This window comes from Anomalospiza imberbis, chromosome 22, assembly GCF_031753505.1.
Source record: "Anomalospiza imberbis isolate Cuckoo-Finch-1a 21T00152 chromosome 22, ASM3175350v1, whole genome shotgun sequence".
In the NCBI taxonomy this organism is placed as follows: domain Eukaryota; kingdom Metazoa; phylum Chordata; class Aves; order Passeriformes; family Viduidae; genus Anomalospiza; species Anomalospiza imberbis.
Window position 1 is genome coordinate 4164042 of NC_089702.1, and position 24988 is coordinate 4189029.

The 24988-nt window shown below is 61.6% G+C and overlaps 4 protein-coding genes across 4 annotated transcripts; 1 reads left to right on the forward strand and 3 right to left on the reverse strand.

The window, feature by feature from the left end:
• Window positions 1-44: 44 nt before the first annotated feature.
• Window positions 45-1871, reverse strand: PSMC3IP (PSMC3 interacting protein). Its single transcript, XM_068212356.1, has 8 exons — window positions 1713-1871; window positions 1526-1632; window positions 1371-1460; window positions 1194-1305; window positions 935-1080; window positions 754-807; window positions 614-673; window positions 45-534 (listed from the first exon to the last, which is right to left on the reverse strand). The coding sequence occupies exons 1-8, from the start codon at window positions 1741-1743 to the stop codon at window positions 475-477; spliced, it is 660 nt and encodes a 219-aa protein (XP_068068457.1). The 5' UTR covers window positions 1744-1871; the 3' UTR covers window positions 45-474.
• A 289-nt stretch (window positions 1872-2160) lies between these two features.
• RETREG3 (reticulophagy regulator family member 3) lies at window positions 2161-9723 on the reverse strand. Its single transcript, XM_068212347.1, has 9 exons — window positions 9510-9723; window positions 8873-8979; window positions 7700-7730; window positions 6502-6628; window positions 5729-5813; window positions 5187-5324; window positions 4641-4720; window positions 4154-4286; window positions 2161-3686 (listed from the first exon to the last, which is right to left on the reverse strand). The coding sequence occupies exons 1-9, from the start codon at window positions 9698-9700 to the stop codon at window positions 3253-3255; spliced, it is 1326 nt and encodes a 441-aa protein (XP_068068448.1). The 5' UTR covers window positions 9701-9723; the 3' UTR covers window positions 2161-3252.
• Window positions 9724-9887: 164 nt separating this feature from the next.
• TUBG1 (tubulin gamma 1) lies at window positions 9888-16759 on the forward strand. The gene is made up of 11 exons (XM_068212346.1): window positions 9888-10058; window positions 10256-10368; window positions 10842-11009; window positions 11196-11264; window positions 12083-12162; window positions 12743-12869; window positions 13564-13650; window positions 13859-14008; window positions 15289-15441; window positions 15715-15876; window positions 16071-16759. Exons 1-11 carry the CDS (start codon window positions 10010-10012, stop codon window positions 16266-16268), a joined length of 1356 nt encoding a protein of 451 aa, XP_068068447.1. The 5' UTR covers window positions 9888-10009; the 3' UTR covers window positions 16269-16759.
• An 897-nt stretch (window positions 16760-17656) lies between these two features.
• Window positions 17657-24655, reverse strand: PLEKHH3 (pleckstrin homology, MyTH4 and FERM domain containing H3). The gene is made up of 13 exons (XM_068212325.1): window positions 24369-24655; window positions 22442-22497; window positions 21698-21786; window positions 21379-21573; window positions 21040-21197; window positions 20758-20881; window positions 20262-20559; window positions 19957-20164; window positions 19596-19732; window positions 19357-19477; window positions 18833-19282; window positions 18568-18759; window positions 17657-18487 (listed from the first exon to the last, which is right to left on the reverse strand). The coding sequence occupies exons 1-13, from the start codon at window positions 24519-24521 to the stop codon at window positions 18305-18307; spliced, it is 2364 nt and encodes a 787-aa protein (XP_068068426.1). The 5' UTR covers window positions 24522-24655; the 3' UTR covers window positions 17657-18304.
• Window positions 24656-24988: the final 333 nt, after the last annotated feature.

Consider the following 24988-nt stretch of genomic DNA (forward strand, 5'->3'; position numbering starts at 1 on the left):
ACCCTGCCCTGACACCCTCTGAAGAGACAAACACCACAGGGATGTGCAGCTGAACCAAAATCCTGGTGTTTAATGGATCATACTCTCATGTGACCGCTCCGGCACACAGCAGGAAGCAGCTAGAACACAGACAGAGCTCTGCAGCCCAGACAGTCCCTCTCTGCCTTTCCTAACCAGAACACCAGGGACACAGCACCAGTGCCCCCACGTGTCCCCCCAGCCACATCAGACCCCAGCCAGGCCGCTCTGTGCACTGGGGGCAGGAAAAAAGGACATTCCACTGCAAGGAGAGGGCCAGTGCCAAGTTTCTCCTACCCACCACACTTCCAACTGCAAAACATTATAAAACAAAACCAAATAAATACACAGGACAAATCCCAGTCCTGCAAAAAGAGAAAAAGGACAACCCAACAGCCAAGTTTCAGAGGCAGCTCCGCAGCAGCTTCTCCCCAGAACAAAGGCTCCCCCAGCACCTCACGTGGTCGCTGGCAGCACGACGCCGTGGTCCTCATCTGTCTCTATCCCCACCTCCTCCTGCACGGCACCGAGCAGATCAGAACACGCTTACGGTCTGGCTCAGCAGCCGTGGGCACGACCCAGCCTCGGTACTTACAAAGAATTGCTTCTTGCTCTTGGGATACCCCTCCAGGATGGCATCCAGCAGCTCGGTGGCCTGGCGAGACAGGGCACGTGAGGGCTGCGGGCAGCAGTCCCAGCGGGGCCGTCGCTGCCCACCCGCAGCGCAGCCGGTACCATCCGCTTCCTGCGGCGCCACTCCCGGCGGTACAGCTGCTGCTCCCGGCACACCTGCCAACAGCACCGGGTCAGAGCCGCCTGCGGGGCTGTCGGGAGCCCCGGGCAAGCAATGCCTGGAAGGGAAATGCTGGATCCCGGGTCCAGGCAGGCCCCGGGTTCAGACACAGCAGCTGTTCACCTTCTCTTTTTCCTCTGGCGTCACATGGTTGGTAGCCGACTTAATCCTCTCCAGTTTCTCCGTGTAGCTGGCACAATCCTTCCTCAGTGCCTCGATCTCCCTGGTAATCTCGGGGGTTGTCATGGAGCTGTTCAAGTCCTTTAGCTCTGGGAAGGTGGCACCGATCACCGGCCGGGCTGCCACCCGGCACCAGGGCACAGCTGCCCGTGCCCTCGGGGATCCCGCGGTGGCTCGGGGCCGCCCGGCCAGGCACACTCACCCGCCTCCATGTGCCGGCAGCTCTGCTGCAGCGCTTGCAGCTGGGCGGAGCGCGCGGAAATCTCCCCGTCCAGCCCGCGGAGCTCCGCATCGCTGGCGGCCGGGAGCTGCTCCTGCGGGGAGCGGCGGCTCAGGGGTGCGGGGCAAGCGGGGCCAGCGGGCGGCGGCCGGGGCTCACCTGGTCGGCGAAGTAGATCTTCTGCTTCCCGTAGACCTTCTCGCGCACTCGGCCCTGCTGCGCCAGCTGCTCCAGCGCCTTCACCACGGCCTGCGGGACGCGGCGTCAGCCGGGCCCGGGCCCGCCCCGCCCCAGCCCGGCCCGGCCCTGCTCACCGCCTTGCCCAGCCCGTGCTCCCGCTGCAGGTTCCCGAAGGCATCCTGGGCGCTGTACGGGCGGTTCTGCTCCCGCAGGTACCGCAGCAGGACAGCGGTGGCGCCTCCTGAGGGACCAGCCCCGGTCACAGCGGCCTCCTGGGGCCGCAGAGGCCGCCCGGTGCTCCCCCGCCACTCCCGCACTCACCGCCCGCCGCGGCCTCGCGCCCTTTGCTCATCCCGCGGCCCGGGTCTCCAGGCCCCGCTCCGTTCCCGGTTGGCGCCGTTCACGCACTTCCGGCGCGCCGCCCGCTCCCCGCCAATCGCGGCGAGGGCGGGGCAGGCCGTGATTGGCGGGGGTAACGTGCCCCGCCCGGTACCGGCGCGCCCCCGCCGCGGGAGCGAGTCGGGGCCGGGCCGGCGGGGGGCTCAGCGCTCCCGGGCAGGCCCTCACCGACCGGAACGGGCGAGAAGCGCAGCCCCTCGCCCCCCCCCCCCACCTCCGCAAGGGACTCGGCCAGCGAAAGGGCTGGAGCCCGTATGAACAACCCGTTACCGACCTCCCTTTCCCGGCCGAGGCCGCCCCCCCGTCCCCGACCTCAGCCCCGGCACGGCCGACGCAGTCGGATAAGCAGAATCAGACAAACAGCAGCCAGTAACGGGGTCCCTGACGAGGTACGTTCTTGGCTGCACAAACGTGATCAGAAACAGGTCTGTATGGCTTAGGAAAAGTAACGGGGGCACTCGGTGGGCAGAGGGGGGCTGGCTCTCCCTGGGGTCCGCTGGTTTGTTCACAGGACCGTGGCAGGCACGACCTCCTCAGTCACTGGCGGTCTGGGCTGCTGTCCCTGTGCTGGGCTCTGCCTGCACAAGGCTGGAGGCAGCAAGGGCCCAGGGGACACACTACTGCCCTGTCAGCCCTGCTCCACCTCCCCCTTCCTCCAGGAAAACTGCGCGGGGGACGCACAGCCTCGGCTCCTGCCCACGGGAATGCACTGGAGCAGCACAGGGGTTTCTAGCAAAGTGTTAGCTGGCTGTTAACAAAGGCTGTTAGTTCAGAAAAGCAACACAAGAGCAGGGGCTACACGTGGATGTTCTTGTAGGTGGTCTGATGGTCACAGCAGGTGTCTTATTGCCATTGAGCTCTTACAAAACAGCATCACGAGGAGCTGGAGCAGAGGGAGCAGCCAGTGCAAGGAAAACATTGCGGCTGCACAACAACCACGGTGGAGCAAGGGGCTTGGTTCCACCTGGAGTTGGATATTGCTGGGAGAGAAGACTTGGATTTGTGCACATATTGGGATCGGGGAACAGCTGTCTGAGACAGAACAGCATTGAGTCCCAGACACCACGTCTGACGGGCTCTGTCCTGTTCCCCTGGTTACACATCAGTGCCAGAACTCAGTGCACAATTGTTCCTGGCGATGCTGTCAGTCCCACTGGACTTGAGAGCTGCAAAAACCCGATTTATTGTCTTAGATGAAGTTTGGAGCAGGCAGCATCATGTCAGACAGTGCAGGGTGATTGTGGAGCTATCCCATCAACGCCTCTTCCCTACAGATTGCCAGTGTCCTTTAAGATCCAAGCGAGGCTACGGAGTGACAAGTCGCAGTGGTGCACCCAGCCAGGACTGGCTGTCACATCACCCAGACTCACAGGAGACGATTGAGAGAACTGTGCAAAGCTTTTCCTTCTAGGATTCACTCCATGATGCGCAACAGAAAACCAGAGGGAAGTGACAGGATGGTTTACTGGCCCCGGGAGCCAGTGGGATCCAGCTGGTTCAGCTCGGACTGATCCAGCAGTTCAAAGTCATCCCCTTCGGCGTCAGTGTCCAAATCCAAACTGGCTGCTCTGAGGTGAGTCTTTGCCCCTCTCTGGGGATTGGTGCTGCGTGAGGAGCCTGGCTGAGAGCCTCCTGACAGTGCCAGCTGGATCATGCCCCTGGTGACAAAGCCAGCGATGTTGTTGGTGAGATTCTGCACCGATGGCAGTGTGCCGAATTCCTCCTGCTCGTATGGGAGCTGCAGATCCTCTGTCCCTTGTGGGCGGTATGCCAGGCTCGGGATCCCAATGCTGGTGTCATCTTCATCATCTATGCCGGTTGCTTCTGGGTTTATGGAAGGGAAGTCAGGGAGATCCCTGGCAAAAGATTCTTCTGGGTCACTGTGACCATCCAGGTCTGGAAGAGGAGAAAGTGCTTTAATTGCCAGTCCTCACCAGCACCCACAGGCCCAGGCAGGAGCTGGGCCAGCACCTCCCCTGGACAGACCGGTGGGAGCTCACAGACCACACTGTCTTCAACGTCTCCCTCCCCCCATCCCAAGTGTTCAGATCCCATTGACCTCCCAGCTCACTCGCAAGGAACACCGGTGCCGAAGCAGCCACCTGTGAGAGGGGAGCACCAGCACCCACAGCCAGGCTGGCAGAGCCGGATCTGCCTTTGCAGAGCTGCTGCCCTCAAGCACCACAGGAATGAAGGAGGAAGTTCAGTTCTGAACAAAACAGGCAGTTGCAGCTCATTTCCAGCAGCAAGGCTGACATCAAACAGCCAGACTTCAATGATGGGAGGTAACACATCCTCCCTCCAGCCTATCACACTGGCGCCTGCTTGGCATTCCACACCTTCCAGAAGCTGTTTCCTCTCACCTTCTGATCCCTCTGTCAGGGGTGTCTGGCCCCTTGAAAGGTTAAACATCCCATTCTCAGTATAGGAAACCTCAGCATCTGAATGCTCAGAGTCAGAGATGGTCAGTTCCTTGGCAACCACGGAGTCATCAAGCTTTGAAATAGAAGATAAAATTGAAAACATCAGCACTAGAAATGTTATCCCCATGCCTCAAGACAAAATAGATGATGGAGTGGCCTCCAGCTAAACCTGGCCACCATGGGAGACTGGTACCTGAGACTCATTCACATTTACTGCACAGGCTAGGAGACTGCAGCTGGCACAAGCAGCTCTGGACATTCTTTAGTGGAACAGAACAGGCGAGACCTATCTGAAAGGACAGTGTCCTCATCTACTCTCCTATCACTCTCAGCTGTGCTGCTCACGTCTCAGCAAGATGCTGCACATCCCCACAGTGTGGTTTGTTCTTTCCAGCTGAGCTCTTCCCTCTCCCAGAGGCTCAGTTACCTTGGGGCAGAATGCAGCCAGCTCCTCTTCGCTGTCACTCCCATCGTCCGTGGCTTCCTGACCAAGGGCCCGGCCACGCACTGTTAGAAACCAGACACAAAGCTGTTACTGCTGCTGGGGCAAGGCTCTGTGCAGAACCAGAAAACCCCAAACTGCACATAGCAGAGCAGAGCCAGCTCTGTTCCACAGAAGAGCCATGGTCATTTCTGACTGCAGCTGTAGCAGGGTTTTTGCTGAAATGAACATGTTTAGAACTCCCTCGCACAGAGATTTTCCTCCTTTTTCCAGAACGGAGAACACACAGTTCTGGTAGCCAAGAACTGGAGCAGCTCAGTGCTGTGAAAAGCCCACAGCAGCTGCTTCCTAGGAGATGGCTGCAGAGGCGGAACTGCCTCTCTCTCTCTCCCCAAGGCAGTTCCAAGAATATGCCATGCCAGACATGCAGCCTCTACCATCCACCGTGGCCGGAGCCTCTGTTCACAGCCCGTTCCAGGTATCAAAGATCAAGGTGTGAAACCTCGGGGCCAGAAAGGGCACAGAACTCACGTTGCCTCTCGCGCTGCCTCGCTGTCATGTATCCCCGGACGCTGAAGTCCAGCCGCTGCAGCACGGGCTCCAGCCGCAGGTACATGCGCTGCCCCAGCCTGTGGTACACGGCCAGGGGCCACAGCAGGACCAAGAGCACTGCAGGGAGTGGAAGGCGGGTTAGAAGGTTGTTCAGGATGCTGCTTGGCAAGCATCCTGCCTGTTTTGTGATGCAGCACAACACACGGAGCACAGCAGCTCTGAGCACTGAGGGCAGTGCTGTGGGAGGCTGTTAGAATAGGTGCCATCACCTCTGCCAATTTAACAAAACTGAGAGGCCAACCTGTTAATGCTCACATCTGTTGTGATGTAAGCACTCAAACACCTCTCCAGACCAGACTTCAAGTCCCGGTCAAGAACCACCACATTCCTGGCAGAATGCATTGTTTTAAATTTTAAAGCCATTCACACAAGCTTTCCTTTTGAGCCCCATTCCTTGGACATTCAGCACCCACTCATCTCCTTTCATATGTAAGTCTGTGTTGGCACAGAGATTTACTTACACAGCAAGTATGAGAGCAAGAGCCCAGGGATATACCGGCCCAGGACAGCCAGGAAAGTGAACACTCCACACACTAGAAGGCAAAACTGAAGACATGGGAGACAGTGAGTTTCCAGGGTTAAGCAGTAGGTCCACTCACTTCTTGACCATCTCAGCAAATTCTGGGTCAAGTCATTGCTCCAAAGAGGGTGAAGCCTTCACAGTGTCCAACCCCCTGCTCCAGCGTGGGAACAGACATAGGGATATCTGCCCTCAGAGCCACAGGCAGCTGAGGCCTCCTGCCTCAGGGAAAGAGGAGCTTCCCAAAGCAGGGACACCAACAGCGAGGAAGAGGCTAAACTAGAGAGCTCTTCAGGGTGAAGAGGACAAGGACAGTATCACTGTGCTACAGGTTTCTCTTTCCATAAACTCAAAAAAAGAAGAAGGAAAAAGCTTGACACACTTTCTCAAACTGTTAAAACCCAGTGAGGAGACCAGCTTGACAGACACTTGAAAAGTCAGAAACCTACAGAAGGAGCAGCCACGCTCTCACTTCAGTGGTGCAGTCCACACACTGACATTCACTTTCTCCTCCCTCCTCCACAACCTGATTATTCTGCCTAGGCTTTCCATTCTTCCCCACCATGCAATAGGCACGGTGTTGTGGGAGACCTCCCATGACAACCTCCCATCCAGAAACGTGTTCAGCCAGCGCTGGATGCCAGCACAGGAGGATCCTTGTGGTCAGCAGAGGCTCCACACCAAACAGGTTATTTCTGAACTGTACGTTCTTACCTTGCCAGGACTTTGCCTCTTGAAAATGAAGAGATTACTTAAGAAGTTGGTCCCAGTCACCCATCCTTCAGCCAAATGGTGACAGAGCTCTGGCAGTCCGAGCAGCCGAGGGTGGACATATCCCCAGCTGCAGTGAAGGCAGAATTTGGGAAGATATCGCTGCATCAGTGTCAGGGTTGAAGACCCTTGCTACAAATACTTGTCTTAATGCTTCCTTCTGTTCCCACCCAGCACAGAGCTCTAGAGATGAGGGTCACTTGCCCTCCAAGCAGTGCCCTGCCCGAAGCAGTTCATCTACAGCCCCTCTAGCAGCATCCCAGTGCTCCCGCAGCAGCTGACGAGCAGGAATTTCAGTCAATGGCCTGCACCAATTTCCATGCTGTTGGAGGGAGTGCACAGTGCAGAGGCAAATCAAGTGAATCCATTTACTTTTTCTGTGTTTATCTGGTCAACTGCAGCCTCCAGGTGTTCAGCATGAGGTCTAGAAGCAGCCTTGCACCTCACTTCATGTATTCAGTTACTCTGGAGGCCTTGAATTGGTCAGTTTTGTTAGTGCTGCCTCACTGCTAGTCACAAGTACCTGAAGGTTAGAAAGAGCAATTCCTTTTGTGCTTGGGCCTCTTAAAAAGAAATGAATAAAGACAATTGTCCTTTGGCACCAGCTCAGGTGATTTAATCAGGACCTGACATCCAGCACAGCCTGGCAGTGGCGGCAGGAAGGTGTGCCCAGAGAGGCAGGTGTGAGCAGTGAGGCAACACCTCAGCATTTCTCAACCCATAATTAATGCTGCAGTCAGATCATAACTATGCAGAAACAACTGCTGGAACAAGCCAGTTAAATATTCCCTATCAAGTCTCAGAAGACTTCATTAATTCCCACAGAAATGCTGTTTTCCTGCTACTGGAGACCCATGCAAGAGGAATTGCTCCTAAGGCAGCACCTCTAACTTCAGGCAGCAGGGAATCAAGCAAGGAGGCTGGTATGAAGGCAAAGTACAATAAAATGGCTTGGGCAAGTCAAAAACTTCTCACGACCACCTGACTGCACCTGGGTCTCCATCTGCCCTCTTGTTGAGCAGCTCCCGGCTCCCTCCTCCCCCTCCTCCTCACCCAAAGGAGCCAACATCCCAAGCATGTGCAGGTAACAACACAGTATCACAGCACAGTATCACAGCAGAGGAGTCAATTAGTTTCCTACCTCTCATTGTCTAATTCATCAGGTCTCGCCACTAAAATATTAAGAACAGACACTACATTAGTTGCAAGGAATTTGCCATGGGAATGCTTAGCTCTTGGGATTTAAGTAAAGCTTTAATAAGCTGGGGAACACCTGGAAAAGACATTAACTGTAATTACAGGATGGAGAGGCATCACTCCATAACAAATCTTGAGCGTTTACGTGTGACAGTACAGGACTGCAAGAGTCTCCCTGTTGCTCCTCGGTGTCTGTTGGGCACTAGAGGCTGCCCACTTCCCTCTCCCCCACTCCCTGCACACACCAGCTGCGGAGGAGGAACAGCCTGCAGAGTGGAAGAATCAGGGATTTAAGTCCTTTGATACTTTCCCACCCAGGCTGGGACTTAAAAGGGATGTACCAGCCACCCTGAGAGATCAAATCAGAGGGATGAGGGAGCTGGACAGACACTGTCTCCTAAGAAGGAGCCTGAGCCAAGCTTTGAAACTGGGGAAAGCTTTAATGTCTTCCCAGGAACTACAGAGAACATGGATTGAAGCAGAAAGCTGGGAGCTGAACTTGCTGGTTAGTCAGGGAACCAGCCCTGGGAACATGCAGACCCTCACACTGCTCCAGACTAACGTGTCCATGCAAAGCCGAGGGACCCCGAGCTGCTTGGAATGGGGGTGTTCATCAGTGTATTAATGTCACAAAAGAGGGATACAACTGCTTTGGTTACTGAAGCTGAAAACTAACTTCATTACAGCCATTCTGATGCCTCTTCTCCCAAAGAAATCTCTGATCGACAGCAAGGCTGGGACTTGTCTTCATCCTAAACTGATTGTGGATTCTGAGGGGGAATCCAGACGAGTTCCACATATGCTTCAATTTCTCACTCTGGTACTGAATGCTCAGAAAGTGAATCACTGTCTCAAACCTGCACTAGATCACGTACACCCTGTGGTTCAGGATTACAAGACAAATACCAGTGTCACAAGCACAAAAGAACTTGTGTTTACACAGGTTAGAATACTCCAGCTCCAGAAAGAGCATGCCTGCAGTACTCTTGCTGGCTTCTAGACCCTTAAAGCAAAAAGTTGAGGTTTTAACAATGTTACTGCAGGCAGTGCAGAGCCTGTACTTGACGGGCTGAAAACTGGGCTTGATTTGCTGCTATGAGCTCAAAATGCAACTTACCACCAATTTCTGGCCAGATTTTGTGCTTCCACTGGTCTAGACACACTATTACTATGAGGGTTAAAGCAATCAGGAACAGCAAACGAAGGGAAGTCAGAGCAAAGAACCTATGGGGAAGAAACCAAGGCGTCGGTACTGGCCAGATCTTTGTGAGATAAAAAGGGGTAACACAAACCGACCTCAAACCACTCACTCAGGGGGAAAACTCAGCACCTGCTACTCAGTCACCAGGCAGCGTGCCCCGGGGGCAGCTGCCGGGTGAGTCGGCTTTGCTCGTGTCAGTTCTCCCGGGACAGCCCTGCCGTACAGCTCCTGTGCCAGGCAAGCTGCCCTCCCTCCACCGCCACACAGCAGGCTGAGTTTTCCCGGCTACTTTGATGCTCTCAGGTGCAAGGAGAGGACTGGGACGGGGCTGCAGCAGAGCCAGCGCTCCAGGTCCCTCCTGTCCGGAACGGGACACGGGGCAAACCCGCGGTCCCTTACGGACCGCTCCTCCCCGGGGGCAGCTGCCCCAAACCGCCCGACCCCCGCAGCCCCAGCGATCGGGGCTCGGCGGGGCCGCTGCGCCGCCCGCCCTGCGCGGCCCGGTCCCGATCCCGATCCCGATCCCGGTCCCGGTCCCAGCCCCGCCGCTCACCAGAACAGGCCGTGCACCGCCACCCAGCACAGCGCGCTGCGGCCCGGCCGCTCCCACACCAGCGCGGCCTGCACGGCGCCCAGCAGTGGCTCGTAGGGCCCGAGACGGCAGCGCAGTGCCGCGCTCAGCGCCTGCACCCGCCGCTGCCGCTCGCCGGGCCCGGGCCCCACCGCCGTTGCCGCCGCCGCCATCGCTCCCTCACGGCGTCAACATCCGCCCGCCCGCCGCGCGCGCGCGCGCGGCCGCCGCAACCATGGCGGCCCCCAGCAGCGGACTGCAACTCCACTCTGCGCGCCGCCATCTTGGCGCATGCGCGGCCCGCACCTCCCGCCGGGACGCACGCGCGTTGCCAGGGCGCCGCCACGGGCAGAGGCGCGCGGCGCTGCCCCGGAAGTGAGCGGTGCGCACGCGCAGTGCCGTTGGCGCCGGCGGGAGCGGCGGCGGTACCGGAGTCGGGCGGGGCGCGGAGCGGAGCGGAGCGGAGCGGAGCCTCGGCCGCGATGCCGCGGGAGATCATCACCCTGCAGCTGGGCCAGTGCGGCAACCAGAGTGAGCGCGCCACGGCCGGGGCGGGCCCGGGGCAGCGCGCACCGGGCGGGGTCGGGATGCTGTCGGGGGGGGGGGGCAGTTAGCGGGGCCTGGCGGGACGGGGCGGGGCCTCAAGCGAGCGGGGCGGGGCCTGCGGACCGGGGCTCGCCCCGGTGCCGATCCCGCCGCCCGGCCCGTCTGACCGCGCCTCCCCGCAGTCGGGTTCGAGTTCTGGAAGCAGCTCTGCGCCGAGCACGGCATCAGCCCCGAGGGCATCGTGGAAGAGTTCGCCACCGAGGGCACCGACCGCAAGGACGTCTTCTTTTACCAGGTACGGGCGGCCGTGGAGCGGGCACAGGGTCCCCGCGGGGCTCCGCGCCCCGGCAGGTGCAGCTGGGCTGTGTGTGCCCGTGCAGCCCGTTCCGCAGCCCCTGCGGGCACCGGGGCGGCTGGGCGGGCACTGACCGTGCCCGTGGGAGCGGCGGCTCGGGCCAGGCTCCTGCTTACAGCCCGCTCCGGGCTCCCGCCTGCGCTCCCGGTGTGTTAGTGGAGCGCTGCGGAGGCGGAGCGGAGGCACGAGGCTGTGGCTGCCGTAGATAGTGTCTTATGTAAGCAGCGAGAGTTCCTCCCCCTCGCGGGCTGGCAGTGCTCTGGGCACAGAGACGCTGCACAGGACCAGCCTCTCTCTCTCTCACCAGGCCCGGCCATGTGGGGCTCACCTGCAGCCAGGGGGTGGCTCACGCTCTGGCAGGGGAGGTGGCACGGAGCCGCAGCAGCATCGAGATCCTCTTGCTCCCGTTGTAGGCAGATGATGAGCACTACATCCCCCGGGCCGTGCTGCTGGACCTGGAGCCCCGTGTCATCCACTCCATCCTCAACTCCCCTTACGCCAACCTTTACAACCCAGAAAACATCTACCTGTCCGAGCACGGAGGGGGAGCTGGCAACAACTGGGCCAGTGGCTTCTCGCAGGTACCAGCCCTAGTGCTGCTGGGTGAGACTCTTCAGCCCCGGGGCTTTGTCCTGTGTCCCTGTGCTGTGTGGCACCCTGGGCACAGCACCACACTGCCAGTCTGGCTCGACTTCACACTGAGCTTGAGCAGCTCTTCTCCATGTTCTGTGGGAAAGGAGCAAAACCAGTCCTGATCTCTCTTGCAGGGAGAAAAGATCCATGAAGATATTTTTGACATAATAGACAGAGAGGCTGATGGGAGTGACAGTTTGGAAGTAAGTAAAGAAGGGATTTGGATCTGGTGGCCCTGCCTGGTGTTTTCCCAGCTAGGTTGCTCTTTGTAAGGTTGAGCTCAGCACTCTAGTGGGCACAGACTAGCTCGGTGTGCTTCTGGGACTGAGCACAGGACATGTAGAGAGGGGGTCTAGGGACAGGAGGTCTGTCCATCCCCACTCCACCTGACAGAAGTTCTTCCAGTGTTTGCTTGTGGGGTGTTTTTCTTTATGCTGTCCATGTGAACCCATACCCTGTGTGCAGACAGACAGGGCTGCCAGGTGTTCACGTCAGGCTGTGATGTGGCAGCAGGGGAAGGGAGAACATCACTAAAACAGTGGAGGAGATTCAAGTGCCTGTTGTGGGAGCTGAGCATGTGGGAGCTGCCCTGGAGTCAGGCAGTGGGAGCTTGGCCTCAGTCATTCTAGAAGGAAGGAGGGGTGTGAAGGACCCAACAAAGTGCTGAGGACGTGCAGTTCCATTTCCTGGGGTGGACTGGACCCTGGAGGTGACATTGGAGCTATTCCAGTCCTGTTCTGGGTGGGAGGAATCCTGAACGCTCCCGCGCAGCTGCTGCACTTTGTGGGGTGTGCAGAGATGCAGATCCCACTGTGTGGGCAGGAGTGGCCTGAGGAGCTGTGGCTGCTGCTGGGGTCTGGAGGAGCTGGGGCCAGTCTCTGCTGCATCCATGCTCCCAGCTGCTGCGAGGAGCTCTGGCCCTGTCTGGCAGGTCTCTGCTGGAGGTAGCGGGGGTGACACGTTGTCTGCCTGCTCTGGGGCTGAGCTTCACCTTCAGCGCCTGCCTTCTGCTTCCTCCCAGGGGTTTGTGCTTTGCCACTCCATCGCTGGCGGAACAGGCTCTGGGCTGGGCTCGTACCTCCTGGAGAGACTGAATGACAGGTGAGCACAGCCCTGTCCCCTTCCCACTGCGCAGTGCCTGGCCCGGCCTGGGCAGCCTGCCTGGAGCAGGAGCCGGAGAGCGCTGACTCAGAGCCACCACCCCCACCCAAACACTGCCTTGTGCAATCCCTGGCATGCTGCCTGCAGAAGGCTGGCTCCTGATACGCCTGGGGACTTCAGAGGCTCTGAAACTGGACTCGTTCTGTCCAAGCTCTGCCTTCCCTCAGCCGTTCTTATCAGGCAGCTGCCTGCGGACACCCTGACGGTGCAGGGGAGGGTGGGAGGCTCTGGCTGAAGGCTGTGAGCTGCCATCCTGGCCTGTTTCAGCTTGCATCCTCTTGAAAATACTTGTGAGCAACTGCTTAATCAGCCTGTGGATGGCTCAGCCTCCCTGTAGTTCCTCTGGCAGCCGGCTCCTGTGCTGCTGGGACACATTCTCTCCCTCCCTGGGAGCCACTCTGGCTGCAGCTTTGGTGACTCACCCTGTCCTGAGCCCTGGAGACTGCTAAGGCAGCTTGTGGGAGGGGAGAGTGCAGCTTGATGATGGTGTTAACCCTTGAGATGCTGCACTTCTCCCTAGGTATCCCAAGAAACTGGTGGAGACCTACTCAGTGTTCCCAAACCAGGATGAGATGAGCGATGTTGTAGTCCAGCCGTACAACTCTCTGCTGACACTGAAGAGGCTGACCCAGAATGCTGACTGTGTGGTAAGAGGCCCGTGGTGCAGCCAGTCCTGAGGAGACAGCCCTGTCCCCACAGCTCAGAACTGCAGCCCATCCTGGGGCCAGCACCGTGTGCCTGCAAGCCCAGGAGCAGCAACGAGCATGCCCTGAACAGAAGGGCCAAGCAGATGTGGCCCCAGGGACCCTCGCTGGCACTAACCCCTGCACAGCTGCTTGGCATTTCTGCCTTGGGTCCAGGAGATCTTCCCAAGGCGGTGAGGACTGGCTGTGCTTCCTCTGTGTAGCTGTGCTGCAGCCCCTGCCTGAATGCAACACCTGTGTCGTTTGCAGCACCCACAACATCCCCAGCCAGGCAGCGCCTTCAGCCTGCACCTTTGGTCACGTCTGACTGAGACACTGCTCGTCCCTGCAGCTGGTCCCTGCATGGGGCAGTGGAGGAGCAGTTGCTCTGGAGCTCTTCAACTGCCAGTGCTGGCCCAGGGGCAGAGCTCTTTGGGAGAGCATGGGGAGCAGAGCCAGGAGGGAGGGAAGAGGTTCCATTGACGGTGTCAGTTACGTGCCACGGATGAGTCAGCTGGTGGTTTCAAGTGTCTGCCACTTGTGCAGAGGGCTCCACTCAGGGCCTGTGCTGGACCACCAGTGCCCTGGGACACATAGCTAGGTCTGCCCTTCCTCGGCTGCCTCAGGGGCCCTTCACAGAGCCAGGTTTCTCTTGCAGGTGGTTCTGGACAACACAGCCTTGAATCGGATCGCGACAGACCGGCTGCACATTCAGAACCCATCATTCTCACAGATCAACCAGCTGGTGAGAAGGACTTTTCCCTCAGGAGAAACCAGCATGGGGTTTCCCTGCTGTGTTCAATTTAGTCTGAACCAGCTTCATGGGCTGGGCTCAGGGGTGGGCAGCCTGGAGCTGTGAGTGAAGGTCCTGTGCCCTTCCAGGTGCCCCAGCTTCCCTTGGCATGTCAGCATGAAGCTCTGTGATCCTCTGCCGACCCTGTCCTCTCCCCTAGGTTTCCACCATCATGTCTGCCAGCACCACCACGCTCAGGTATCCCGGGTACATGAACAACGACCTCATCGGGCTGATCGCCTCGCTGATCCCCACGCCCCGGCTGCACTTCCTCATGACGGGCTACACGCCGCTCACCACCGACCAGTCGGTAAGGCAGCCCCAGGCTCTCCTTCCCACCCCCAAGGACAGAGAAGCTGCCACACTCACCTTGCAGCATCTGTCAGCCCCGTCACGCTGTGAGCTGTCGCTGCACGTCCCAAATCCCAGCCCCACGTGCTCACACGTGACTGCCGCATGTGCAGTGAATCAGACGTGAGCAGGCACTGTGCTTGTGCCAGCCTACCTGCTGCATGCATCAGGGTGGCTGTCGAGATCATCGGGGTCAAGACTGGCAAAAGCCACCCTTAGCAGTGATGAGAGCAAGGCCAGGAGAGTGGCCTTGCCAGTCCTGCTACCCCCGTGAGCCATCAGCTTTGGCAATTTGGGTGCAAACACTAATGCTCATTGTCACTGATGGTGGGCTACTGGGGTCAGCCCCTTCCTGAAGCTCAGTCTGTGTCTGAGAGTGAATTTGCCACCCCTCTGCACTTAAAGTGCTGCTTCTTGTGTTTTGCTGGTCCCTAACCAGTGCCCCCCAGCCCCCTGCGGGGGGCAGTTCTGTTTCGGGAGGTGCTCACCTGCACTGACCCACCATGGCCCGGAAGGAACTAACAGCTGCTCTTCTCCTCTCCCTGTGTGCATTTCCTCAGGATGTTTCTCAGAGAAGCAAATCTGAAAAACTGCTGGCTCTGAAAAGGGTATCAGTGTGTGATCTGTCCTCCAAGGGAGGAGTGCGGCCAGGGCTCAGCCAACGGCTCAACCAGTGCAGGAGGGGGCTGCCACCTCACCCAGCTGTCCCTGCTGTGGGCAGTCTGGGTGCTGGCCCTGGTTGTGGCCCCCCTGGCCAGCAGCAGCTGGGCAAAGCCCCAACAGCACTCAGGGAGGGGAGTGACTGGGCTGCCCATAGCTCAGAGATGGGCAAGGCAGGGAGGTCATGCAGTGGAGAGCAACCCCTTTCCTGTTGAGCCCCACTGCTCCCTGCCTGGCAGTGGGACAGGACCCATGTTTGACAGCAAAAACATAAAACAGGTCCCTGTCCCTCTGTTCTCAGTTGAGCTTCACCCCAGCCTGTGCTGTGCTGCAGGCTGGAGGCCAGACAGCCCCCATGCTGGAGCCTCCACTGACACTCTATTTCTTGGCCTGGCTGTGCCTGCTGTGTGGTGTTGGGATTTCCCTGTCTAGCATGTGGCTTTGCATGTGACTCCATCCCTGGGGTGAGGAGGGCATTTCTGTCTAGCTGCCCCCTGCTCCTGTGTGTGTGTGTACCGGGCAGCAGGAGGGCAGGGAGCAACACACCTACTCCCTCTGACCCCTGGCTGGCCTGTGCAGGTGGCCAGTGTGAGGAAAACCACAGTCCTGGACGTGATGAGAAGGTTGCTGCAGCCTAAAAACGTGATGGTGTCCACAGGGCGAGACAGGCAGACCAACCACTGCTACATCGCCATCCTCAACATCATCCAGGGGGAGGTGGATCCTACACAGGTGAGTCCCCGTGGCAGTTCAGGTACTGATAGCCATGGTGTGGCACAGGGAAGAGCACGGTCACTGTGCAGGGATCCTGGGGTGAGACTAGGCAGTGCCTGAGAGCTGGCTTCAGATTGCTCCTGTTTGGGCTTTGCCTCATGGAAATGCTGCAGTCATGCTGAAATCCACCTTCCCATGGCTGTGCCTCCTGTGAGGAGCAGCTCCTGGGTCTGCTGCAGCCATGCTGTTTGTCCCTCACCCTGCTGTCCTTTGCTATTCTCATCCCACCAGGTTCACAAGAGTCTGCAGCGGATCCGGGAGAGGAAGTTGGCCAACTTCATCCCCTGGGGCCCTGCCAGCATCCAGGTGGCTTTGTCCCGCAAGTCCCCTTACCTGCCGTCGGCTCACCGCGTCAGCGGGCTCATGATGGCAAACCACACCAACATCTCCTCGGTGAGTGCCTTCCAGCCCCAGACCTTGTGTCCCTTCAGTCTGGGCCTGTCATGAAGCCAGGGACAGGGGTGGGTAGCACCCAGCAGGGCTCAGGTCTGGTCCAGTGTCCTCCCATCAGTCCTGCTGGCTTCTCTTGGGAAGGGTTCCTGGGGAGCTCTGGCCCCCCTGCTCCCTGACCCGGCGCCGCTCTCCAGCTGTTTGAGCGGACATGCCGGCAGTACGACAAACTGCGCAAGCGAGAGGCCTTCCTGGAGCAGTTCCGCAAGGAGGACATCTTCAAGGACAACTTCGACGAGCTGGACAACTCCCGGGAGATCGTGCAGCAGCTGATCGATGAGTATCATGCAGCCACACGCCCTGACTACATCTCCTGGGGCACGCAGGAACAGTGAGTGCCCTGCCAGGAGACGGGAAGGTCCACGGCCACCCCCGCACACGCCGGCAGGGCTCGTCTCTGCCGTGCCCACGTTTGTCACCCCTCAGCGCTGCCTGGTGTGGCAGAGCCCTCGTGCCGGCGCTCCTCTGCGGAAAGCTCTCTGCGGGGAGCCCGCAGCTCCTCAGCGGGGGGACAGCCCCCGCCTCACCGTGTGCCCTGGCCCAGGACAGGACTGGGGCAGCTGCGCGCTCTGCTGGGAGGGAACCTCTGTCTGTGGGAGCAACACTTGCTGTGAGGAGGAGGAGAGTGACCCTGGGGCTGGGAACAGGCCTGGCCCCCTGAGTTTGGGTGCACACAACCCCCGTGGCCAAAGGCTCCGTGTGGCTGAGCTAGTCCTTGCCCTGGGCAGGAGCCTTGTTCCTCCTTGGCCAGATCAGGCCTGGGGCACGGGCTGTATCTATATTTTTGTAGGTTATTTTGCTTTAATAAAGGCTGTTCCTGCACTGATGCTGCCTGCATGACTCCAGATTGAACAGCCAGGCAGGGAAGCCAGATGCAGAGACTGGGGTTGGTGCTTGCCTTGTCTGGCTGGCCAGCCAGCCCCATTGCACAGGTGTACCATGGCCACGGCTCACCGGCATATCCTGGGGTGTGCAGGGCCAGCTCTGCCCCGGCTAGCAGTGCCATGGGGCCCAGGCAGCACTGGGCAACTGCTGCAGCAGAGCCAGAAATACTGGCAGGACCTGCCGGCACGGCTGACCGGGGCTGGGACTGGCACCGCCCTGCCCGCAGAGCACACGGCACCCACATGGATATTCTACAGGAGTGAGGCCCTGTGCAGGGGTGGGCCATGAGGGGCTGGGGGTGCCCTCACCACTCAAGATCCGAGGCAGGGGACAGCAGCACCAGGAAGAACGTGGGCATGAGGCCGTACAGTGTCAGGGTTATGGACACAGCAGCTCTGGTCCTGACCTGTGGGAGTTGGGCTGTGGCCTGGGGACAAGGGGCAGTGCTGGCGCCATCCCAAGCCCAGGCAGCCCAAAGTAAAAATTAGCATTTTCCTCTTACTCGTTGGGGCACAGAGCAGGTGACTAAAAATACAGCCACCGTGGCAGCATGGGCTCCCACACCCTCTTTGGCAGCGGCCCCCGTGGCTGGGGCAGTTCCCCCCGCCGGGGCAGCCAGTGCCAGGGGCTGCCGGGGAGCTGGAGCTGCCTGTGCTCTTGGTGAAATGCCAAAGGTCGCCTGGCAATGACCAGAGGGACAGCAGTCCCTGCCCCCAAGGACACACTGTGCTGCTCCTCCCCGCTGCCTGTCCCAGGCCCTGCTGCCCTGGCTGCCCCAGGGATCCGACTGTCCCAGCCTCCCGCTGTCAACCCACGCTCCGGGACAGGAGGCCCAGCCTTTCCTTTGTGCATTTATTTAGAAAAACAACCAACCCCCCCCCCCATCCCAAGACAGAACCAACAAACTCTACAGAGGCAACACTGAGGGGCCAAGCCCCAGCCGTACCAGCTGCCACTCCACCAGCCACCCCTGTGACATAAACCTGGCCACAGGGCCACCGCAGAGCCCAGCCACTCGTGCAGGAGGAGCCCGTGGGTCCCCAGGGCAGCTTGGCCAAAAGCCGCCCGCAGCTTTCCAGAAGGGGTGGGTCCGGAGGACGGACAGACAGATGATGGCACAGCACTACTGCCTGGTACCCCCTGCTCTGCCCGGGGCATGAGCAGAGTGGCCAGGCAACACAAGTGCTGGAGGCAAAGGCACCAGGGTATAGGGGACGGGGACAGGCCTGGGGGCAGTGTGGGGGACCGCAGCAGGGCGGCCCCGCTGCCCGCCAGGGAAAGTGCTGGGAGACGTGGGGCGCGCAGGCGTCTCAAAATAAATTAAGGGAATAGCCAGAAAGGCAATGGCAGTGGGGGAGCACGACCCCCTGGCCCCCTGCTCTCTGGAGCAGCTGGGGGCCAGCACAGACCTGCCACTTGCTGCCGGGCTTGGCTGCCGTCCCACGCCGGCCATCGGAGCACCTGCGTGGCCACACCAGCTGCTGGGCTAGCTGTGGGAGGAACCCACTGGTGGCCGGTGGTGCCAGGGCTTGGATGCAGGACAGAGCCCCTGGGGAAGCACAGCGGGCTCCAAAGTGGGGGGACTGGTGGGGGGCTCCTGGGGCCGGGGCAGCCGCTGGGCACCCGCAGAGGCGAGGTACGTGTTGAGGAGCTGGGCAATCTCATCCACCTGCAGGTAGAGGGGGCATAGGGGGTCAGTCTGGGGCACCCTTGGTGAGAGGGGAGGGTGGAGGGATGGCAGCTCCTTACCTGGGAGGTCTCAAAGAGCAGGTCTCGATCCTCCACGGAGAGGCGGAAGGTGCTGCTGTCAGAGGCGCCAAAGGAGGAGATGCGGCCGTAGCAGAAGCTGTCCAAGGGCTCGGGCTCTCCCGGCTTGTAGAGTGAGACCGCCTTGGCCCCGATGCCCAGCCACAGGCGCTGGGGCCCGGGGCCCACTGGGCTCTGCAAGGGAGAGGGGTGTCAGGGTTGTCCACTGCCAGGGCTGCCCCTGTACCACACCCAGCTGGGGCCTCACCGCGTGCAGGTCGACATCGAAGAGTGTGGAGCCAAAGCCAGGCCACTCCCGCACCAAGGCCACGTAGGCGGCCATGGCCTCGGGCCGGCCCATGCCCTGCAGCAGCTTCCACTTCTCCACAATGGCAGCCATGGTGCTGGCCCCCTCCTCACGCAGACGGCCCCGCAGGCGCTGGTCCCGCTCCGCCCGTTGCTTGGCCAGCGCTTGCCCCCAGAGCCCGCCGGCCAGCAGCCCTGCGCGCAGCCGGGCCCCCCGGCACTTGGCGGGGGGCCGGTGGGGCAGGGGCGGCAAGCGGGCGTGCAGCACGTGGGGTGGGAAGAGCTCCTCCAGGCGCGGGAAGGGCGCGTGGGTGGAGAAGTCGCTGTTGAGACTCTGCAGGCGCAGGGCCGCCAGCGTCTGCAGCGTCTCCTCTGATGTGGGCACGTAGCCCCGCAGCACCATCTCGTGCGCCTGCGAGAGAGCGGGGTGAGCCGGCACGGCCACCACGGCACGGCACGGCACAGCCACCCCAGCGTGCCACTCACCTGCTCAAAGAGGAGGGCAAACTCCAGGCTGTCCCGTGGCACATTGTCTGTGTCCAGGAAGCCGTAGTGCTTGAAGCAGAGCCGGCATGGTGGGTCCTGCTCCCGGTCCTCTCCAGCCAGGCTGCAGCAGACAGGACCGGCTCCATCAGCTTGTGGATGTGCCCCGTACCCATCTGTCCCCTCCCACCCGTGGCTCTCCCAGTCCCTCTCCTCCATAGGCAGCAGAACAGGACATTTACTTTTCAAACCTGGTGAGGACATCAGCCAGCAGTGTGGCACTGCCCACTGGCTGCTCCCGTCGCCGGGACTGCTCGTAGAGCGCAAAGAGGTTGGGGCTCTGGGACAGCCCCAGGCGTGACACAAGTTCCTGGGCCACCTGGGCGAGACAAAGGCAACCGATGGTGACCACCTGTTCCTGGCCACGGCACTCAGGGCTGCAAAGGGACACAGATAGGTCATGGTGGGCAAAGGCAGACAGCCTGGGCCCCTCTCCACCATGGCCCAGCTGGGAGAGACCCTGCTCACCTGCTGTGGCACACGGCCCGCCCAACCCTGTGCATCAAAATGTCCCCAGCCCCCTGCACAGCCGTAGCCCCTCACCTCCTCGGCTGTGGTGTGGGAACTGATGGCCACACTGCAGGCGGGTGCCCCAGGGCAGTGCACTGTGCAGATCATCTCTTGCCGCTGCATCAGCACCAGGATTTCCTCCAGAGAGGGCACACACTCCCTCCCCTTCGTCTTTCCCAACGCCTCTCGGATGAAACAGGCGTACTTGGCCATCTCTGAGGCAGGGAAACGGTTCTCTGTCCTGCAAGAAATGCCAGGAGGATCAGGGTGGCACTGATCTGAGCGGCGCCTGGCACCTGGCGAGCTCCCTGGTGGCAGCTGGCACCCCTGGCACTCACCTGTCCAGGTGGAAGCGCAGGAAGCGCAGGACAGGCGGGGAGGGCAGGAAGGTGCAGCTCATGCAGGTGAGGAGCTGCCAGTAGTGCAGGTCGCCCTGCCCGCCCGGCGCCGGCGGCTCCGTAGTCTGCTTCACCAGCTGGCAGTAGATCTCATCCACCAGCGGCGGCAGGTCCAGGCAGGTCTGCAGGACACCCTGCATCAGCGGCACTGGGTCCCGCTCTGACTCCAGCTGCTGCAGCGAGTTGAAGAGCTTCACAGCCTCGTCGCGCAGCGTGGTGTAGCTGCGGGGGCCAGGGGCTGTGGGATGGGATGAGGGTTAACAGCCCCGTGGTGCTCCCCAGGACTCCCTGCCAGCAGCTGGGCACTGTCCTCACACCCAGGGCCAGCCAGGCCCCAGCCCAGTGCCCACCTGTCCCGCACAGCATCCAGCCCAGCCATCACTGCCGCCAGCCCAGAGCGTAGGACCCAGCTCTGTGCCCCCCACCTGCCGCTCACCGCTTTGGTCCAGGCTGCCATAGGGGAAGGGCAGCAGGGGAGCGTAGAGGGGGCCACTGGTGTAGCGCAGGATGGGGTTGCAGCGATAGATCTGCTCCAGAACCTCGGGGCTGTCTCTGTGCTCCTGGGGGGGCAAAGCAATGGCAGCAGCTGCAGAGGGGTAACCTGGCCGAGTGCCTGGCACCGACCCCCACTGCTACCCTGGGGCATGCCAGGCCCCAAACATCCGCCCCAGCGCTGCCTACGGCTGTGGGCATGGGCAGCCCGGTGCCATGGGCTCACCTCGACATCCCGCATGAGCAGCTGGGTGGGCGTTTGGACAGGGGCCTTGCTGTCAATGACCTTCTGCACAGCGCACACCCAGCGCACAGCCTCGTTGAGGTGCTCCGTGTACAGGCGGTAGCAGTGCTTCCTGCCAAACACCGTCACGCTCCAGTAGCCTGTGAGGGACAGACCCACTCACCCACTGTCCACCAGCACCCCAGCCAGGCTGGCTCATCACCCCAGGGCTCAGCACAGCCTCTCCTCTGGGCAAAAGAGGCCCTCAGGGCTGGGAGGGTAACACAGGGTACAAGCTGTGCCGGGAAGACGCAGCCCAGCCAAGGGGCATGGGCACCTCACCCGTCTCCTTGTAGAGCTGCTTGTCTGGCCAGAGCACAGAGCAGAGGCTGGTGAGCACCAGGGAGCCCAGGCGCCTGGCCCCCTTCTCGTTGCTGCTGTAGTAGTCCAGGGAGTCAGGCGTCAGCACGAACCAATACTTCCGAGGACGGATCCAGGGGGTCTTCATGCAGCCGCGCATCTCCCGCTGCAGCCAGCCTGGGAAGGGGAACCCTCAGCCCTCACTGACATCCACCCCACCCACTCTTAGCACAGGGAAGGGTCTGCACAGGTCCCTCATCCCTCTGGGTTTGGACCGGCCAGAGCTGGGGCACAATCCCACCTTTCACGAGAACGTCAGGGTCATCCTCCACTGGCCCCGGGCCCTTCTCCACGATGAGGCTGCGCATCTCCTCCGCAACAAGCAGGGACCTGAGGACAACATGGGGCTGAGCTCAGGTACCCGCGGGGGTCTCCCACAGCCCCTGAGCAGGGAGCTGGCCTCGGGGCTGGGATGAACTGGGTCCCAGGGGGCTCTGGGCACCCCACAGCCCTGCGGTGGGAACACAGCAGAGTCATTGGGTGCAAATGACCCCGGCTAAAAATAAGCTGTTTGCAGTCTTGGCCCTGCCAAGGAATTCGGAAAATGAACAACCAGGAAGGAATGTTGGCAGCAGCGTCAGTACTGCGAGTACAGCGAGCGAGCAGGCCCCTGTGCCCCGGCACCCCGTCTTCCCCAGCACCAACCACCCCAGGGCACAGCCTCTGCTGATGGACACAGCCTGGCAGAGCCTCCTGGCACAGGAAGAGCCATGCGCAGCCCCATCAGCTAAGCCTGCGGCAGTCAAGCTATCCGGCATGGCAGAGGGATGGATTCATGCCTGAGGATGAGCCAGGGATGGGGACAAGCACGGCAGTCCCGGCTCTTCCGCTCCCTGCTCTACCTGACAGAGCAGCACAGCCTCGTGCTAGCTTAGTGGGCAGGATGGTTCAGCACACAACCAGCACCAGGGCAACCTCCCACAACATGCCAGTCCCTCAGCTCCTGCAGCACCACACAAGGGACACAAGGCAGGGGAACACTCACCGCTCCGAGCCACTGCTGCTACGGGTGGGCTGGCTCAGGCTCACCTCCAGGGATCCCTGGGGAGGAAGGAGACATCTCAGCCCCATGATCATTACCTGGCGCTCCTGGCCATCCCCCCGCATGACTGTATGCCTCCTCCTCAACCCAGCTCCGGGCCCAGAGAGGCAGGCTCACATCCTGCTGCCATGGGGCAGAAGAGCCCTGGCACCCGCAAGGCCACGGCAAGAACCAGGGCTGCAGCTGGGGCACCCCGGGTGCGGGGGTAGCCGGCGGGCACGCTGGCCATGTGTCCTCAGCTGACCCAGCTGGCTGAATACCGTGCAGAATTGCACAAGGTCAGTGCTGAGTAATACGCTTACGGCACAAAGTCCCATTGTAATGGGGCCGCTGACTTCCTGCCCGCGGCGGTGGGACGCAGCACTGGGAAGTCCCTGGCCCTGCGGTGGGACACGGGGTCAGTTCCTCCTCACGCAGCACAACTTGACATGGACAGTGCCGCTCACGTGACAACCCTGGCACACATGCTGGGGCATGAGGCAGAGCCCAGGCACAGGCAGGCACCGGGCCGGGCAGGGTGCCCAGCAGAGTGGGGTGCGGGGATGTGGAAGCACCGGCAATGCTGTCCTGGGAGATGCACGGGAGCTCCTGCCAGCTGCAGCCCAACAGGGCAGCTAGAGGCTCGACAGGCCAGAGCACGCAACGCCAAGAAAAAGAGACAGATGCTAAAAATAGCGACAGGGAGGGGGGGAGCCGCCGCAGGTATGGCTGTGCTGTGGGGCAGGGCCGGGTGCCACTGACCTGTGGCATTAAGGGCACCTGTCACACAGTGCGGGTACCCATGCACAGGGCCAGCGCCTCCAGACACTGTCCCACTGGGGAGGGCCTCACACGCTCCCCAGGGCTGCAGGCACGGAGGCAGTGCCTCGTTTCTCGCGGGCAGTCCAGAGGAGGCAGCGGTGGCAGCCGGCTCTTTCTCAGGGATATAAATAAACAGGAGAGGAGCTGCGGCGACAGGGCCAGGGTAGCTGCTCCCACGCTCCCACGAAGGGCCGGTTGACACTGTGGGTTTCCAAGGACCCCCTGGCCACAGCAAAGGGCTCTCGGGGGAGCTGGCGTCACCAGTCGCCCACGCCAGCCCGGAGCCAGTGCGGCCCATGGGATGTGGGAAGCCCAAAGACGGTTCCTTACGTAGCTGTGCCCTTGGCACTGCCACCAGTAGTCCCCAGAGGGCCCAGCTCCAGCTCTGTCACTGTCCCCACTTCCCACCGTCCCACTGCTGTGAAAGGAGACCTGCTGCTGAGGGACCGACAGAGCCAGGGCCGTGCTGCAGCCCTCGCAGTGGGCAGGGGAGAGAGGCCACAGCAAGCGAGACCAGGCAGTCACCACCCCGTGTCCCCCGAGTCCGGGCTGGGATTCGGCCCCACGGCCCTCGGTGCAGGAGAGCGGCGGGACAATCCGGAGCCCCGGGAGCTGCCCCCGCACCCCGCGCTATCAGCCGTCGCACACGCAGCCCGGCCGGAGGAAGCACCGGTTTCCGCCACTCCGTTTCCCTCCAGAGAGGAAGCAGCCGGAGAGGAGAGATCCAAGCCCGCTCCCCGCGCCCGGCACGTGCTCCCGGGACAGCCCCGGTCCGCTCCGGCGGGACAGTCCGGGGCCCCGCCGCGCACCGGGCCGCCGCGGGTCTGGCACGGTAGCCCGCGGCCCCCGTCCGCGGGCAGGAGCACCAACCGGCACCCAGCCGGCAGCGGCTCCCGGGCCGGTCGGCCCTGCCCCGCGAGCCCGGGACCTCCGCTCCCGCCCGGAGCCCACCCTGGGCTGCGGCTCGCCCGCACCCTCCGGAACGACCCAGCCGGCACCCAGCGGGACCACCCCGGCGGCTCGTCCGTGCTCGTCCCGGTGGCCGTCCCAGAGCCGCTGCCGGCCCCACCTGGTCTCCCTGAGCGCGGAGTTCGAAGGACGCCTCCTCCTCCTCTTCGGCCTCGCCGTCCGCCTCCCGCTCCGCCTCGCCGTAGTCCCGCCGCAGCAGCGTGAAGCCCCGTCGACAGCACAGTAACCACCACAGCCCGCCCGGGAACGGCATCGCCCCGCCGACACCAACGGGACGGCACCGGGACGAGACGGGACCGGCCCGCCCCGCGCACCGGCCGCCGGCCCCGCCGCCGCCCCGGGCGGGCCGGGCCGCGCGTCACCGGGCGCCGCCAATCGCCGCGCGCGGCCCGGGGCGGAGCTCCCGCCCGGGGCGGCGGGGCCGCCGATGCGTCAGCTGCGGGGCGGGGGCAGCGCGGGGCCGGGCTGCGGTAGGGCCGGTGCTCCCGGAGCCGCCGCCGGCGGGGCGCACCGGGTACCCTCGGCAACTGACGGGGCACCGTCACTGAGCACCGCCTGCACCCGGTGTGGGCACCGGCACCGGGCACGGGCCCCGCGGCACCCGCATCATGCGCTGCCCTGGTCCTGCGTGCGGCAGCACTGGCGCCCGTCCCAGCATGGCGACTCAGCCCGGTGTGGTGCCAAGTTTGTGCCAGCGGGCAGCACCGTGGGCTCTGTGCT

Excerpts from the sequence above, each read along its gene's own strand:
- RETREG3 (XM_068212347.1), bottom strand. The coding sequence starts at position 9,700 with ATGGCGGCGGCGGCAACGGCGGTGGGGCCCGGGCCCGGCGAGCGGCAG. Across the intron at positions 7,731-8,872 it reads AATCTGGCCAGAAATTGGTG|TGGCGAGACCTGATGAATTA; the intron begins GTAAGTTGCATT and ends TTAATATTTTAG. Across the intron at positions 4,287-4,640 it reads TGGCTGCATTCTGCCCCAAG|CTTGATGACTCCGTGGTTGC; the intron begins GTAACTGAGCCT and ends TCTATTTCAAAG.
- TUBG1 (XM_068212346.1), top strand. The coding sequence starts at position 10,010 with ATGCCGCGGGAGATCATCACCCTGCAGCTGGGCCAGTGCGGCAACCAG. Across the intron at positions 12,870-13,563 it reads CCCAGAATGCTGACTGTGTG|GTGGTTCTGGACAACACAGC; the intron begins GTAAGAGGCCCG and ends TTTCTCTTGCAG. Across the intron at positions 15,442-15,714 it reads GGGAGGTGGATCCTACACAG|GTTCACAAGAGTCTGCAGCG; the intron begins GTGAGTCCCCGT and ends TCATCCCACCAG.
- PSMC3IP (XM_068212356.1), bottom strand. The coding sequence starts at position 1,743 with ATGAGCAAAGGGCGCGAGGCCGCGGCGGGCG. Across the intron at positions 1,306-1,370 it reads AGATCTACTTCGCCGACCAG|GAGCAGCTCCCGGCCGCCAG; the intron begins GTGAGCCCCGGC and ends CGCTCCCCGCAG. Across the intron at positions 808-934 it reads CGCCAGAGGAAAAAGAGAAG|GTGTGCCGGGAGCAGCAGCT; the intron begins GTGAACAGCTGC and ends TGCTGTTGGCAG.
- PLEKHH3 (XM_068212325.1), bottom strand. The coding sequence starts at position 24,521 with ATGCCGTTCCCGGGCGGGCTGTGGTGGTTACTGTGCTGTCGACGGGGC. Across the intron at positions 20,560-20,757 it reads TGGCAGCCTGGACCAAAGCG|CCCCTGGCCCCCGCAGCTAC; the intron begins GTGAGCGGCAGG and ends CCCATCCCACAG. Across the intron at positions 19,478-19,595 it reads GTCCTCACCAGGTTTGAAAA|CCTGGCTGGAGAGGACCGGG; the intron begins GTAAATGTCCTG and ends TGTCTGCTGCAG.